Source organism: Macrobrachium nipponense, chromosome 26 (assembly GCF_015104395.2).
Source record: "Macrobrachium nipponense isolate FS-2020 chromosome 26, ASM1510439v2, whole genome shotgun sequence".
NCBI classification, from domain to species: domain Eukaryota; kingdom Metazoa; phylum Arthropoda; class Malacostraca; order Decapoda; family Palaemonidae; genus Macrobrachium; species Macrobrachium nipponense.
Window position 1 is genome coordinate 29,065,563 of NC_087215.1, and position 17,456 is coordinate 29,083,018.

At 38.5% G+C, this 17,456-nt stretch overlaps 1 protein-coding gene across 2 annotated transcripts; it reads left to right on the forward strand.

The window, feature by feature from the left end:
- Nucleotides 1-534: 534 nt before the first annotated feature.
- On the forward strand, nucleotides 535-15,656 carry LOC135200110 (tRNA (guanine(37)-N1)-methyltransferase-like). Of its 2 annotated transcripts, none has more exons than XM_064228439.1 (3): nucleotides 535-648; nucleotides 13,111-13,184; nucleotides 13,617-15,656. In XM_064228439.1, exons 2-3 carry the CDS (start codon nucleotides 13,177-13,179, stop codon nucleotides 15,202-15,204), a joined length of 1,596 nt encoding a protein of 531 aa, XP_064084509.1. In that variant the 5' UTR covers nucleotides 535-648; nucleotides 13,111-13,176; the 3' UTR covers nucleotides 15,205-15,656. The 2 variants fall into 2 exon arrangements, with proteins under 2 accessions (XP_064084509.1, XP_064084510.1); XM_064228440.1 differs by lacking the exon at nucleotides 535-648 and adding an exon at nucleotides 1,170-1,858.
- Nucleotides 15,657-17,456: the final 1,800 nt, after the last annotated feature.

Genomic DNA, 17,456 nt, shown 5'->3' on the forward strand with positions numbered 1-17,456 from the left:
ATTACATAGGTGGAAAGAAATTACAATCATCCCCAATCTAAATATATTATGAAAAGAAAGATGAGCGGACTATATCAGAAGTGAAGCATTATAACTATAGCAAAAAAGTACAAGTGTCTGGAGCAAAGAATTAAATATAATGACGGGAAAAGAAAGGGTAGAGTAACTTTTATAAATCCTTATGGACGACCTAACATAGGACCTTTCCTTATAGATAGTGACCCCAAGGGTTTTAACTCGGCATGTGTCCACCTTTGTGGTGTGTTTTGTACAAGTCCGTTGGGATTACCGTAAAAACATAAACAAAAGACTGCAAATATCATGAAGATAATGACTCCAAAAAGAAATATTAGTCCTAGATAACGACCCCCAAAAACCCTTAGGGTCACTGTTTAGGAAATGTTTCAATCAAGAACTGAATGCTATATACTTGATTTAAATTTCTCTCATGCTTTTGCTATAAAACTGGATGAAACTGAAACTGTTGAACAGCGACCTCTTTTAGATGCAGTTTTTTAATTTTTTCATGTTAACAATTTTTTGTTTACATCTTCTGCAAATCGCGTGTAGAACTTCGGAAGTTCGGACTCAGTTTTCACGAGTCCCATGTTGTCTTGTGCTAACCATAACCTATCCTCTTATCCAGTAGTAAGTTCCCATTTTTTTTTTTTTTTTTTTTGAAGGGTAAGCATAAGGCTAGTTTGTGAATGAGATGTAGCTGTACAAATATTAGGTAATTGTGTATCACATGATGGTTTAAGGCTGGTTCCCACTTGATGAGCTGGAAGCCAAAATTGTGGCTGGCAGCCAATAAACATGCTGGCAGCTCAAAACTGAGCTGCCGGCTCGTTTAAGTCGTTTTTGTTAGCTGCCAGCTGATCATCGATTGCCTCCCAGCCAACAATTTTATTCGTTGCTTTGTGCTTGTACCTTTGTTGAGGTGCCAGCCAGCAAAATTAAATCAGTTCATTTTTTGCTGGGCAGCCAACATTGAGGCTGTTGAATGTTGATTAACTACATACCTAGTAATTACATACTATTACAGTGATTGTTTTAAAGTGAAATGGGACCAAAAGTAGTAGTTAATTGGGACACCTATGAACACCTATGTCAAGAGGTGGAAAAATTCCTGCTATATGGGACAAACAGCATCAGCAATCACAAAAAGCCCAAATGTATTGCTGAAATGTGGGCCCAGATAGACGAGGAGTGTCCCGAATATCAAGGAAAGGCCAAAGACGAATGGACCAAACCGGGCGGGGTACGAGAGCGATTCCGAAAAGAAATACAGAAAGGAAAGAAAACAGTGAAAAGAGGAGCGGCTACCAAAGAAGTGTGGGTCAGCAAGTGGCCACTTCTCAATGTTTGTAAGTTCCTTCTGTCTCAATTTGGGCACAGAAGTACCGAAGGAAATCTCGAGGAGGATGCGTCTGAAAATATCGAGAAATCGCTAGTAGCGGTAGCACATGAAAATGCAGAAGAGGAAGAGGTACAACAAGAAAAAACCGCTACTGATAAGTCAAAGGAAGAGAAATCAGAGTCGCTATTGAAGAAAAGCATGGGCGAAAAGAATGAAGCCAAAAACCAGAAACACTATTTGAAAGATGAATATCTTACCAAAATAACCAAAATATTGATGGAAGACGATGATGAAGAGGATTTGTTTGGGAAGACAGTGGCGAAAAAACTTAAGAAATTACCGACAGGGCCCCGAACTCAGGCAATGATTGATGTACTGTCCTGCCTCCAAAAATATGAGAATCCCTACCAGTGTCATAGCAGTATCTCGGGATTACCTTCTTACCAAGCTTCACCCTCCAGTAACAGCAGCAGCAGACAGTCACCCGCTCTGGTTCGGGTATGTACCTATATTTTGTTATCATTGTCAGAATTGTATAGGCTGCTACCTAGCTACTAGGCTAGTACCTACCTACTAGGTAGTAGGCTAGGTAGGGTAAACAATCACGGACGATCCACCATCATCTCGCTGGCCGGGTCTTATTCACTCGATATTTAATTGGTGAAACAAGAATACAATTACAACTAAGCATACCATTCAAAAAATTGAAGTTCGTCAACGTAGGCTAATGTGATACCTATATGAAAGCCCCATACGAACTAAAATAAGCATGTGACACTCTTCGTAAAATAGGTAGGTATGTTTTCAAGGCTGTTTTGAAATCCATAATAGCTAGCTAGGTACTACCTACCTATTGGATTAGGCTAGGCTATTTGATTTTCCTACCTGTAGTTTATGTTAACCTGGTAATCTATAGAGTCACATACAGAGTAGCCAGGTGTAAGACACTCATATACCTAGTTATGACTATCCAGTAATTAGCCAATATGAATAGGTAGGTCCGCTTTAATTTTTTATTTATGCAACTGGATTGTAAAGTAGCCTACAGGGGAAACAACCGACTGGACTAGCTGATCCAATTTTCACCGCGTACGGATCCACTCTCCAAAAAAGTACTTTAACACATCCTGACACCGGAGATGGGCACCAGTCACGATTCATCGGTGGTGTGAGCAACAGCTTGAGACCTCTACTATCCTTTCGAGGTGTTTTCTCCAAAGTTAGAAATTAAGGTCATATTTTATGATTAAACAGAGGTTAATAAATGTCTAACCATGCACAGTGCAAACATACCTCTATGACGCTTTCGAAATTTTTACTTACAACACCAAAAATATAGAAGATTGACACCATCTCGATGTTTGTGGAGTCACTTGTGTCAATAAACTTTCCATTCCATGTGATAAATCCACACACCACTTTTACCCATAGATGCTGGGGCACTTTCTTCACAACAGTCGTCAACAATGACACCAACCGCCTGGTACATCCAAGGAAACTACGATTTTTTTGTAGAAAGAAGAAGAAGCGTACACTAGATAATAATTTAAATAAATAGGTAAACAGCAGTATAAGGTCATGAATTGTATAAATTTTTTACATATTCATGATTATTAATTTGAAAATATTCATTGTTGAAAAAATAACTAGATTCCTGACTCAAATGTCAACAGTTTTGCTGTGAACAGTAGCTACGGCGTGTTGCCGTAGCTACTGTTGGTATGTTTACCAAACTGGGTATCACTCCTTCAGGTTGGTGTTCATACCACTTATTACTGCAAGGTAGCTGGTGTTTCTTGCACAGGCTCTAGTGGAGGGCTTTTGCTACTGAATCATGCCTCTTTTTGTACTGGTTCTGTGCAAGTGCTGGACATTCGCTTGCTATGTGGTTTATGGTTTCATTTTTTGTATTGCACTTCCTACATATGGGAGAGATGTTATTTCCATCTATCGTTCTTTGGACATATCTGGTTCTTAGGGCCTGATCTTGTGCCGCTGTTATCATTCCTTCAGTTTCCTTCTTGAGCTCTCCCCTCAGTAGCCATTGCCACGTGTCATCGCTGGCTAGTTCCTTAGTCTGTCTCATGTATTGTCCGTGTATTGGTTTGTTATGCCATTCCACTGTTCTGCTTGTCTTTCTCCTGTCTCTGTATATTTCTGGGTCTTCGTCTACTTTTGTCAGTCCTTCTTCCCATGCACTCTTGAGCCACTCGTCTTCACTGGTTTTCAGATATTGCCCCAGTGCTCTGTTCTCGATGTTGACGTAGTCCTCTATGCTTAGCAGTCCCCTCCCTCCTTCCTTTCGTGTTCTGTATAGTCTGTCCATATTTGCTCTTGGGTGTAGTGCTTTGTGTATTGTCATGTTTCCTCGTTTTCTGGTCTATGATGCGAAGTTCTGCCTTCGTCCATTCCACTATTCCTGTGCTGTATCTGATTACTGGCACTGCCCATGTGTTTATGGCTTTTATCATATTTCCGGCGTTGAGTTTTGACTTGAGTATCACCATGAGTCTCTGCATATATTCTTTCCTGATCGTGTCCTTCATCTCTTGATGTTTTATATCCCCTCCTTCCATTATTCCCAAGTATTTGTATCCCGTCTCATCTATGTGTTTGATGTTGTTTCCATCTGGTAGCTTTATCCCTTCAGTCCTTGTTACTTTGCCCTTTTGTGTGTTGACTAAGGCACATTTTTCTATTCCAAACTCCATCCTGATGTCCCCAGATACAATCCTTACAGTCTGGATTAGGGTATCTATTTCCTTGATGCTCTTACCATACAGCTTGATGTTGTCCATGAACATCAGATGGTTAATTCTGTTGCCTCTTTTCTTGAGTTGGTACCCAGCATCCATCTTCTGCAGTACTTTTGTCATGGGAATCATGGCTACTACGAAGAGTAGTGGGGACAGTGAGTCGCCCTGGAAGATCCCTCTCCTGATATTAACCTCTGCTAGTCTTATTCCAGAGCTTGTAAGTATTGTATTCCAGTTGCGCATTGTATTTTTGAGGAAGCTGATGGTGTTTTCCTCTGCCCCAGATATTTTCAGGCATTCTATTAGCCATGTGTGTGGTACCATGTCGAAGGCTTTCTTATAGTCTATCCATGCCATGCTTAGGTTGGTTTTCCTTCTCTTACTGTTCTTCATTTCCATTTTGTCTATCAGGAGCTGGTCTTTTGTGCCCCTACACTTCCTTCTGCAGCCTTTCTGTTGGTGGGGATGGTTGTTATTATTATTATTTGAAAATATTAATGAACAGAGTAGATGTACCATAAAAAGTCTTTCAACTCAGTAAGAGAGAGAGAGATAAGAGTTGTTCTTACTTAAAAGTAAAATGGAAAGGTTATATTATTATTATTATTATTTAAAAATAATAATAAACATAGTACATGCTACATGTACCATAGAAATTCTCTTATCTCAGAAAAATTAAATTATTATTTTTATTATTTAATGTTATCTAATTTACACATAAAAGCTTGAAAACTAAATTATAAACAAATTCAAAAAAGCTTGAAAACTAAATTATAAACAAATTCAACAAACACCTTTGCAGGGTTTCTCCAGGATTAAAAAATATTGCGTTTGCGTTCTTGTGTCTGTGAAGCACTCGCGTATGATAATTAGTTAGGTTCCAATGAAAAGTTCACGCTGTTATGAATTTGCGCAACTCAAATCGCATAAGATTGAGGTAGTATTACTGTATTGTGATATATACAGTAATGTAGGCTAGTACCATTATATATATGTTTAATATGTTTTTCCACAATCCCTTGTCTTAGTACTTTGGTCAGATGCCCTTGAAGATCCTCAGACACTGTATATTAGTCTATATACTAACCTCCCTTTTGATGTGGCATGTCTTATATGTGTAATTGTTTCATTATAAAGAACATGTCTACTGTTAATTAATTTACTTGTATGAGGCTAAACTGAGACTTGTTGATTTTAGAATTTTTATTTTCAACCTGTCCTTCCACATCTTCATTAATATTCTCATGGCTTGCATTAGCAGTTTTACTCTGCATGTCTCACACTATTACATCCCATTGTAATTTGTACAGTATATTATTGTTGTGATTCAATTATTTGTTTATTTATTCTTCTGGTTCCCTATCTTCCTTAACATGTTTTCTTATACTAGTACATATAGTCAAATGATATTTTACCATAAACATTTTTCATCTAGCCTAAGGATATTTTATTTATTACTGGTCACTCTCTTGCATCAGCATCCTCCAGTTCATATTAATTCACTTTCATTCTTGAGAATTTACCTTCCATTACATTAATTATATAAGCCTGAATTATAGTTTTACTCATAGCTGAGCAAGACTTCTTTTTTTACAGTTCTAAGGAACAGGGAGCAATCTTGGAAGTTATTATAATAACCCAGTTTATGTAAGCATCTGAGAGAATTGCAAAATTCCACCACAACTAATCCATGAAAGTAGTAGTGCAGACTATGATCAAACAATCTTGTACCTTTAATGTTACCCTTGACTTATAGGTTAGGCTCTGGCTGGATTACGAAGAACTAATAACCAAGCATATGAAAGAAAGTAGCTTAGGGTAGCCTGTGTTGCTTCCAAGACCTTGCATGTGCCATTGGTTTAGGAATACTGTTGGAAGCAAAAAAATAAATATATAGAAATAAAAGGAGTTTCAATTGCCTAATATTTGGTTTGTTTTGTTCCTTGGCATTGAGTATTACCCTTTGTTGGTGCCTCATATCAGTTACTTTTTGTTGGCCACCATGAGTTATTGGATAATGGTGCAAATTCTTTTGAGGAAGTTGGAATGTTTGTCAGAGAAATGTGGCATGCTTTTAGAAAATGAATGGTTTACTTAGGAACCTTATGCCTTATCTTTCCTAACTTTAAATACCATGATCAGAGTTGCTTTGCAGGTAGAAAGATTGAAAGCTTGCAGTTCCAAGATGGTCAAAATTGAACATTATTCACCTGTTCACCATACAGAGGTTAGCTGATCCAACTTACAAATACAACATAGAAGGGTTAAAGTCAACCATTGCATCTCAAAGGGGGCTTCAGCTGGCTTATTTATTTTCATATATTTTCTACTCTATCTGCTGAGAGTTCAGTGTAACCCAGGCTTTTATGTCAGCTCACTTCTTTTGTCCTTTTTATAACAGAGCTGAAATTCATTTTAAATGAGAGAGTACAGCTACCAATGTACATGCAGCTTCCCAGTGGTATGCTTACTCTCCAGTTCCAACAGCTATTAGCTTAACTTGGACTAGTACCAGATAAGTAGGTCATCTGCTCAGTCATAAATGAGTTTCCTCCAACTCACAGTCATGTTCCTAACTTTTAAAGAACTCCATGGAAGAACTGTCTCAACCTGTAGCATGGCATTTAAAGAAGGAACCTTACTGTAGAAATTATAGATTCTGTAGGACCTGAATTCTTTGGCATTCCTACTGCAATATAGGGACATCATGGAAAAACCAAGGTAAATGCTTATAGTAGTGCATCAGTCATATATCTTCAGCCTTTGCTTAAGAGGTTATAAAGATCTATAGAACAAGATACCCCCAAAATGTCCATCCAGAATCGCTATATCTCTTTGGTTGAGGGAGAAAGTATGGTATCGAGGGCTTACACGTCAGTTCCACAGCAGGAATGCATTCTCACAAGATCATTGTTGATAAAATTAGAGCCTATGTTGACTATCCTGGAAGTATATTCAATATCTGCTACCCTTAGGTTTGGCAATTGTTGGAATAACAATTAATCATTTAACAACTTACTTCTTTTAATGACTTAAATCCCTTTTCTTCCAGCCACAGTACTTTAATTTCCATCTTTTTTTTTCCATTATTCTTTCCCCGCTCAATTGTCCAACCTCTTTGCTCCAGATTTGACTTTACATGTAATAACCAGTCCTTCAGAGTGACCCTGCAAATCTTGCAAATGACTGTTTTCCGGTACTGCAAAACTTCAAGTTGTGGATTTTCAAGTTGTGGATTTTTCCTCTTTTACCTTTACATAATTTCAATAACCAGCATCAATAAAGTAATCGTCAATAAAGTAATGTCTAAATTCTGTATGTGAAGATGAGAAAAAAAAATTGAAATGTTCAAGTTTTAAAGTAATAAGGGCACTCTATTTCAGACATCTGGCAAACTAAGGTCTCCCTTACCAGTTTGATTTGATTGAGCAATTTAGGCGGTCATGCCAAGCACTGAGGTCCTTTCAGCCATTCATCACTGATGGTGGTGAAAAAATGAGTTGGAGTAGCTGGAAAGCAGCAAAAAAAAAAAAAAAAAAAAAAAAAAAAAAAAAAGGAGAGATCCAGAAAATAAAGATGAAGTATGGGTATTTGAAGTTGGAGTAAGGATCAAACCCAAAGTTGCACTAATAAGTAATTGTTAAAGGATGCATAGCAAGATTATAGAAAGCTAGAATGGAGGTAAAGTAAAATACTAAAAAGTGGTTGTAGCTAAAGGGATGCTGCAAATACCCTTTAGGAATGCCTTCACTGCACCATATTAGGTTCACTGACTTCCATAGGGTGCATCCATAATATAGTAAAACATGTTAATGTTGGTAACTTTCACTCACATATCACAAGAGTTGAAGAAAAGTTAATGACATTAGTAGACCTAACTAGTGCCTCATATGATCATCCAGTATTGGCCAAAGGTTTGTACTCAACCTACAATCATTGATTATTTTCAATCTGTTCGTGATATGTAAGAGCTGCCGTGTATCTGTTCTGAAGTGTTTTACTGTAATGTGGATAGTGGTACTTTTGTAATTCAACAAATGAACCACAGCCTCATGACTAGGCATGTTAGCTTCAGTATCCAGTAATGGGTTTATGTCACTTAAACAACAAATTATGTCTGCTCATATATCAGTGTATTGCAACCCAGACGGGCGAGTTGTTACATATCAGTTTATCTATGTAACAGTTTATCTATCTACTCACAGGCATTGGTCCACCTTCTTTAGAACTCGTTCTTCTAAAGAGATTGTTAGCGACATGGTTGGTATGGTATTGGCTTCCCACCTCGGTGGCCGCGGGTTCAATTCTCGGCCATTCCATTAAGGAGTGAGAGATGTGTATTTCTGGTGAAAGAAGTTCACTCTCGACGTGGTTCGAAAGTTACATAAAGCCTTTGGTCCCATTGCTAAATAACCACTGGATCCATGTAACGTAAAAGCACCATACAAACAAACAACTCCTATAGGATACTTGTACCTCCCTCCAAGTATAAGCCTATCCTATTGTTAAGACCGAAAGTTTGTTCCGCATAAGAACAAATGGCAAATTTTAAAATCAATTTGTATTTTTCATAGCTAACAAACCTGAGGTCTTAAAGTGTACTGCCCACCTCTAGCCACCCCTCTCATCTTTTATTATCCCCTGAGTTGAAGAAAGACTAAAGCGTCACGAGGTCCAATGCGCGGTCTCTGACCAGCTTTCACCTCGTACACGCAGGCGTTGCCAGATCTCACATATTCCTTGCTTTACAATCTTGATTGTTTTAACCTGTTACCAGCTGGCGCTTGGATATCCCATTGTTAAGACCTCAGGTTTGTTAGCTATGAAAAATACAAATTGATTTAAAAATTTGTCATTTTATATTATAAATATGACATTTTTATAATAATATAAAGTTTCACTTATACTTACCCGGTGGTTACATATAGCTGTCGTCTCCTGACGTCACGGCAGAATTTGAAATTCGCGGTAGCGCTAATGGTTTGACAGGTGATCCCTCTACTCCCGCCCTCTACCGGGTACCGGGAACCATTCCAACAATAAATCAGAAGTTTCATGCCTACCTGTCCATATGAGGGGAGGAGGGCGGGCTTCGTTATGTAACCACCGGGTAAGTATAAGTGAAACTTTATATTATTATAAAAATGTCATTTTCACTTATATAACTTACCCGGTGGTTACATATAGCTGATTGACACATTTAGGTGGTGGGACAATGGCAGCTAAAATAACAGCTGTTGGAATTATCCGAAGATATAGGTTCCTACCTTTAAAGACCGCTGACTCAGTGGTTACTGCCTCTAGTCTGCTGGCCTTTATTGTACCGACAGGATATATGGATCCGTGCGTCGGACACAATAATAAGTACTTGCCGTTGAGGACGTGACCGTAACGGACAAGACTATAATGCCCCTGCTCAGGGCGCAGTACAAATCACCGCAAAATACAATGAAAAACGAGGGATCACCACAACCATTTAAGAAATACACCAAGACATTAAAAGACTGAAAGATACTCAAAAAACTCTCTGTGTCTTCAGACAACCTTAAAAATACAAAAAACATAATCAAGGAGAAAAGTTAGTGAGGATGGGATACATCCTTCTCTCCCTCACCCAATACCTTGTCAGTCACAATGAATGGCCCCAATGTACTGCAGTTTTCATATGTGGTTTGCAAATCTGTCAGATAATGAGATGCGAAGACAGAATTGCTTCTCCAATATGTAGATTTAATAATGTCTTCAAAGACAGATTACGTCTAAAGGCCATAGACGTTAGACACTGCTCTAATTTCATGAGCTTTGATTATCTGAGATCCTGACATTGTCCGTGTGCCTCAGAAATCAAATTCCTTAAAAAGAAGGAGAGCGCATTTTTAGAAAGAGGACGAGAAGGATCTTTCACTGAACACCACAGGTTATCACTCTTACCTCTTATACCTTTGGTCCTTTGCACATAATGTCTAAGTGCTCTCACTGGACAGAGAAGACATTCAGGCTCATTAGGCCCCACTAACTCCGAAATGTTCTTTATAGAGAAAGAACGAGGCCAAGGACGTGAGGGATTTTCATTCTTAGCTAAAAACCCCAGCATTGATGAGCAAATGGCATTGCCCTTAGCGAATCCAACTCTCTTATCAATAGCATGCAGCTCACTGATTCTTCTAGCTGATGCTAAAGCACAAAGAAAAAGTTGTTCTTCCGGTCAGATCTCTAAAAGAACTAGAAGAGATCGGTTCGAATCTATCTGACATCAGCCATTTAAGAACTACATCCAGGTTCCAAGCTACTGTTCTTGACTCCTTTGTCTTGGTCGTATCAAAGGAACGAATCAGGTCTGAGAGGTCTTGATTATTAGAAATGTCTAATCCTTGATGTCTGAACACAGAAGACAACATAGCTCTATAACCCCTAATCGTCTGGGTAGAAAGCTTCTTATTTTCACGAAGAAAAAGAAGGAAGTTAGCTAACTGAGCTATAGAGGTCTTAGAAGACAAAATTCCTTCTTCTTTGCACCAAGCTCTGAATTGGACCCACTTAGCTTGGTACACTCGATCAGAGGATTCTCTTCTGGGTCTAGCAATAGCCCTTGAAGCTCTCTTTGAAAATCCTCTCTTTCTGAGGAGATGCTCGACAGTCTGAAGGCGACTAGTCGAAGAGCGGACAAGTTGTGATGGAACCTCAGAAAGTGGGGCTGTCTGAGTAGATCCTTCCTTAACGGTAACTCTCTCGGAAAGTCCGTCAACAGCAGTAGTAGATCCGGAAACCATTCTCTGGCCGGCCAAAAGGGGGCTATCAGAGTCATCCTGACGTTCTGATGACCTCTGAACTTTGCCAGAACTAATCTTAGCATTTTGAAAGGTGGAAAGGCATACAGATCCAGATTTGACCAGTCCAGAAGCATGGCATCCACTGTAAACGCCTCCTCGTCTGGAACTGGGGAGCAATACAGTGGTAGACGAGCTGTCTTGTTTGTGGCGAAGAGATCCAAACTGAGGACATCCCCAAATCCCCCACCCCAAGCTTCTTGCATATTTGAGGATGTAACGTCCACTCTGTGGAGAGGACTTGTCCTCTCCTGCTGAGAATGTCCGCCTTTACATTCTTCGAGCCTTGAATAAATCTTGTTCTCAAGACAATCTTGTTCTCTTTCGCCCAAATGAGTAGGTCTCTCGCCGCCTCGCACAGAGAGAACGAGTGTGTCCCCCCTGTTTTTTGATGTAAGAGAGAGCCGTGGTGTTGTCTGCTTGAACCAGCACTACTTTCCCTCTTACCTCTATCTTGAAGTGCATTAGAGCCAAATGAATCGCCTTCAACTCTTTTAGATTTATGTGCCAGCTTCTCTGATGAATCTGCCAAAGTCCCGACACTTCCTTTCTCCCCAGAGTAGCTCCCCACCCTTTGTCCGATGCGTCTGACAAAAGCGTAAGGTTGGGGCTCAACTGGCTTAGAGACAAAGCCTTCCTCTAGCCTTCCTTCTGATTTCCACCAAAGGAGGTCCTGTTTGATTCCTTCCGAGATGGGGAACACGAAGGAGTCTGGGAACTTCTTCCTTTGCCACTTCTGCTTCAAGTAAAATTGAAGTGGTCTCATGTTGAGCCTGCCCAGACTTACAAATTGCTCTATTGAAGCCAAGGTTCCTAAAAGGCTCATCCACTGATGTTCGCCGAGCAAGTTTGTCTGACGAGAAATTCGTCTATTTTGTTCAGGCAAGAGTCGATCCTTTGGAGAGACGGAAAAGCCTGAAAAAGAACTGAATTCAGTCTCACTCCTAAATAAACTATCTCCTGAGAAGGAGTGAGACATGACTTTTCCTTGTTTACTAATAAACCTAGGCTTTCCGTCAGCCTTAAAGTCTTTTGTAGGTCCTCCACACACTTCTGTCTGGACCTTGCCCTGAAAAGCCAATCGTCTAGATACATGGATATTCTCGTATCCCCGTCTAGATGAAGCCACTTTGCTACTGACGACAGAACTCTGGTGAACACTTGTGGAGCTGTCGACAGGCCGAAGCAGAGGGCCCTGAACTGATATATGCGGCCCTGGAACACGAATCTCAGGAATCTTCTCGATTCCGAATGAATCGGAATATGAAAATAAGCGTCCCGAAGGTCTATGGAAACCATCCAATCTCCAGGATGAAGCGCTGCTTAAGTAATTTATCACACTTAACTACCACTTCTTGCACTGTCTCACCCATTTTCTGCATAGTGGTGAGGAAAGAGACAAATTTCGAGTCCATATCGGCTCGTAATACTGACACGGGATCGGGATCGGGATCGGGAGATACAGATTCGAGGGCAGGAGCAACCACTACGGGGTTAATAGGAACAGGATTAACAGAATTCAGAGGAATATCCTGGCTACTCACTGACTTAGAAGAAGATCTCTGTGAAGCCTTTCTGATTCTATCTTTTTCTAACTTTCTCATATACTTTCCCAGTGCCTTCCACTCCTGAGATGTTAGAGACTTACATTCTTCACACGTATTCTCAAAAGAACATTCACGTCCCTACAACTAACACAAGTAGAATTGAGGATCAAGTGAAGCTTTAAGAAGTCTAGTCTTACACCCACTACTACACACCCTATACTGAACAGAGCCGGTGTCAGACATCGTGAAGAATTCAAAATAATTCCTAAAAAGAACAACAATACCCCAAACCAAAATAACTATTGCGCTAGCAAAAAGATCAGTAAACTCAAGGTACATCACCAAAAGGAGAAAACCAAGATGATCAAATCCAAATTCCAACCAGCAGAGGAACCGTGTTACCGGTTCCGACGGCAGGAAACTTCTGATTTATTGTTGGAATGGTTCCCGGTACCCGGTAGAGGGCGGGAGTAGAGGGATCACCTGTCAAACCATTAGCGCTACCGCGAATTTCAAATTCTGCCGTGACGTCAGGAGACGACAGCTATATGTAACCACGGGTAAGTAATTTATAAGTGAAATAATGTGTTGTTAAAATTAATGAAAGATTTCATTTTTAGGTAGAGAGAGCAAGTAAGGTTTGAAGTACAAGCTTCTACAATTCATGAAGACGTCACCATGTGAAAATGCTAAGGTATGTGTCCATGCCTATTTGTTGTTTGTTTACAATTGTGTATAACTCATGAGTATTTCAAAACTTCAGTGAAGAAAATAGAATGCAAAATATTTCAGTTGACTATAGCAAAGTGTTGGATGAAAAAAAAAGTTGGGCCTAAATTTATGATTATGTAAATCTTGAGCATGCAATACTAAGCTCACATGAGAAATAATGAGCATTTGTCATTTATTTTTATGAATGATCCATAGCTCGTAACTTTGAAAGGTACAGTATCTATAATTTTTTATATATGCTGTATGGAACTGAAGAATTTTCAGTACTTTGTACAACACATGCACGAACGAGATGTTTTGGGTTAAAATTCTTCAGCATTGTTAAGCTGGTGAATTATAGTCATGATATGCTACTCATTTGCAGAAATAATGCAAGTCATCATCTGTTTTACAGGTATACCCAGAAAGTGCTCCACAAGTTAAGACCTTCTCAAATCAATTCCAGGACTCTGTTTTGGCAACTTAGAATATTTTTTCCATCGTGTTCTTCACATAAACGTCTGAAAGATCCTTTGTGTGAATCCCTTAAGCATATACATACAGCTTTGACAAACAGAAAAAATACAGATATCATTAGCAAGTATCATTTAAAATACTCCAATAGAGACCGTTCACTTTATCACAAAATGGATGTAAGTCTGCTCCTGCCTCCAGCTAGTGTTCGAGGAATGACTACTTTAGATCGTGAGGCCTTTGTTAAGACAATCAGTGTTCCTCTTGTTAGAGTTCAAAATGAAAATGTCCATGATGCTCTTAAATTCTTCAAGAAGTTCATGTTAAAGATAGAAAAATTAAAACCAGTTCAAACAGATGCAGAAAATCAAGATAAAAAAGTAGTCTTGCTAAATCCTCTATTAGTGAAAAGTGTGGTTGACATTAAAGAAGAGTTTGATCGAATTTCTTCTCAGGGAGATGCAGATTTTCTTTCAAAAGAAATCACTTTATGTTATGAGAACTGGAGGGCAGATGACATAATTAAATCTGTTTTGCCTGAAAATCAGGAAGGTGTTCAAGCATACTCTATGATTGGACACATCATTCATCTTAACCTTCGAGAGCATGTACTACCATACAAGAGACTGATTGGAGAGGTACTCTTGGAAAAGACACCAAACATAACCCTTGTTGTGAATAAAACAAACATTATTGATTCAACTTACAGAAATTTTGCAATGGAGGTCCTTGCTGGAACTGGAACAACAGCTGTAACAGTTAGAGAGAATGGTTGCTCTTTCTCTTTTGACTTTGCTAAAGTCTACTGGAATCCCAGACTGGCTACAGAACATGAGAGAATAGTGAAAAAAATTAAACAGGGTGATATTTTGTATGACATCATGGCTGGTGTAGGGCCATTTGCTATTCCTGCAGGAAGGAAACAATGCAAAGTTTTAGCTAATGATTTAAATCCACATTCCTACGAATCTTTAGTTCGTAACTGTTCAAGTAATAAAGTTAAGGATCAGGTGAAGTGCTACAACCTTGATGGTCATGAATTCATCAAGACTATTTTAAAGAAAAGTGTTTTGGAAACGTGGAACAACTCTTACTTTTGTGGAACAATACACATCACAATGAATCTTCCAGCAATGGCGATAGAGTTCTTGCCATCATTCATTGGCCTCTTCTCAAAAGGTGATAATGTACCTGAAAATGCCCCTCTGCCTTTAATTCATGTTTACATGTTTTCACAAGATACTAATAAAGATACAGCAATTGGGATGGTTGCAGAACAGCTAAGGTATATCAAAAGAGACAATGTCAATGTTTTGAATAATGATTTAACTGACAATGCAGAAAATCAGGGTCAGACACATGATAGTGAATTTGGAGGACTTGCAAAGTGTATTGACGAAGTGGTATTTGTTCGTTCTGTGTCTCCAAACAAGCACATGGTGCGAGTGAGTTTCCTTTTGCAGCTCAACATTTTGATTAAGGATTTCAATATTTCTCCTGAACCTCCAAATAAGAAATTAAAGGCATAATAAATGGCGTTACAATCCCATGATCTGAAGTCTAAAATTACATAATACTATTCAAGCACTGTGATAATACCATTTTTAAAACAACAATTCATCCTTGACAAATGAATATTGGTCTCGGCGTCAGATGCTTTGATGAAATTTAACATTTTTAGTACTATTCTTGAACCCATTTTCTGGGCATGTCATTAATTGTATTTGAAGTGGTGTGTTTAAGAACACTGAGCTCTGAGCTCTCTTAGGTTGCTTGACACTAAGACATTATTACTGGTATGCAAAAATACAAAAGCTACAATGCCTGAATATACAGTACATTACCTACTTGAAAGAAGTTACATCCCTGCATATTTTAATAACAATATATTAAAAATAAACAACAGTAAATTTAGAAATTTATAATTTTATTGTAACAATAAAATGCTTTAAGTAATGTACATAACTTTGTAAAAATAAAAGTTTGTAAATTTACTTACTGTTTACAATTTCTTTTGCTACAGAAAACTACATTTCACTCATGTTCTTAAAAGGCTACACAGTATTTTTTTCCTGCTGGATACAGGAACTATGGTGCACTTGTCTTGTGCAAATTACAAGTTTGATGCAACTCAAATGTAACAGATAAGGTTTTATACCGACACCTTTTATATAGGTGAGCGAGTCAGAGGTTTCTGACATGTCCAATTTAGCAGTTCTCTGGTATTATAGCAATATTTTACTAGAAATAGTGCTAAAGGAGACATTTCACTGGGCGACACGGCTTCCTCGCCCAGAAATAGATTTTTCCTACGTCAAAATCCCTTTTTAGTACTCAAAATAACAGCAAAGTAAAATCTGAAATTAAAATAATTTAAACATTTACAGATAATAGTATGACTAGATATCTGACTGTAGGGTACTTTCAGCTTTACATTCAACAAGGGAGAAACCCCCAGATATTCCTTCTCATCTGAAATTTCAGTAACAGAAAGCTTTTCTCTCTGCGACAAAATTGCCCCCATAAAGCTTAAGATTTACCAAATGCTTTACTTTCAAATAAGAATGTATTAACAACCAAAACCATCAGTACTATATACAAGCAATATACATATAAAGTATTTAAATCATAATAATGATTCATATTTCTTGATTTTCCTACAACTGTTTGCAAAAGGGACCTGTTCCTGAATCAAGGAAGAAAATTGAATCAAGAGAAATTTATATTCGTTGAACATGTAGGTAGGAGGAAATAAAGCTGAATGGATATGGAATAGTAACAAACAGAAAGCAATGGTTGGGGCCAAAGGGACACTCCAAAGAGCCTATAGCTATTTTATGAGATCATTGACTCGGGGTTTGACGATTTCCTCCTCTATGAAAGATGAAAATTGTGGCAAGGTAAGTTAGAGGTTAAACAGTTAGGTGGGTGGAGATGAATGTACCTGATGAATAGTAAACAGTAGGTCATAACACCAGGAACAGAAGAGTTGCTGCAAAAAAAGCTTAAGTGCTGTCTCCTGTGGGCCACATAAGGTACTGCAAGGAGTATCTCTCACAGGAGGTGGTTTTGCAAGGCATAACAGGCAGTACTTCTTCATGGGAAATAATTTACAAATGAGCTGTAATGATTTTCAGTTTGATATTGTCACACTAGTATATAGTATATTAATATTCATAAGCTATGGAGGGTAAACTGTAATGCCTCTTTTTTTTTTTTTCAGACAGGAAATATGACATAACCATTTACTTTTAACCAAATAATGTGCTGCTTTGGAACTTCCCCATGGTATAATTGAATCATATGTAAGGTAAAATCTTGCTGTGAGGTGAGACTTTTGCAAAAGGATGTGGTTTTAATAAAATTCACAAGACTGCCTTTATAAAAAGCAAAATATGTACTCGACAAAAATTAAGTCACCATTCCTTTCAAAGTAGTCACCTTGTGAACTGATACATTCCTCCCAGCACCTCTGTCATGCAAGGAACACTCCCAGGAAGTGCTGTTCTTTAAATGCATCAAGCTCCATCTGTGATTCACACTGGTCCTTCACCACAGTATATGTATGTGAAAATGGTCCTTCACCACAGTGTACGTATGTGAAAATGACACACCCCATTACTTGTTGGATTTGTCCTCACTTTCAAAGATGAATTTCTAGCTGAAGGTTGCTCTTTTGGTATAGTGAAAATCCAGCACAAATCACAAATGGCCCTTGACATGCTCAAAGAATGGGACTTTATAAGAGTACTCCACACATGGTAGACATTTCAAAGGCGAA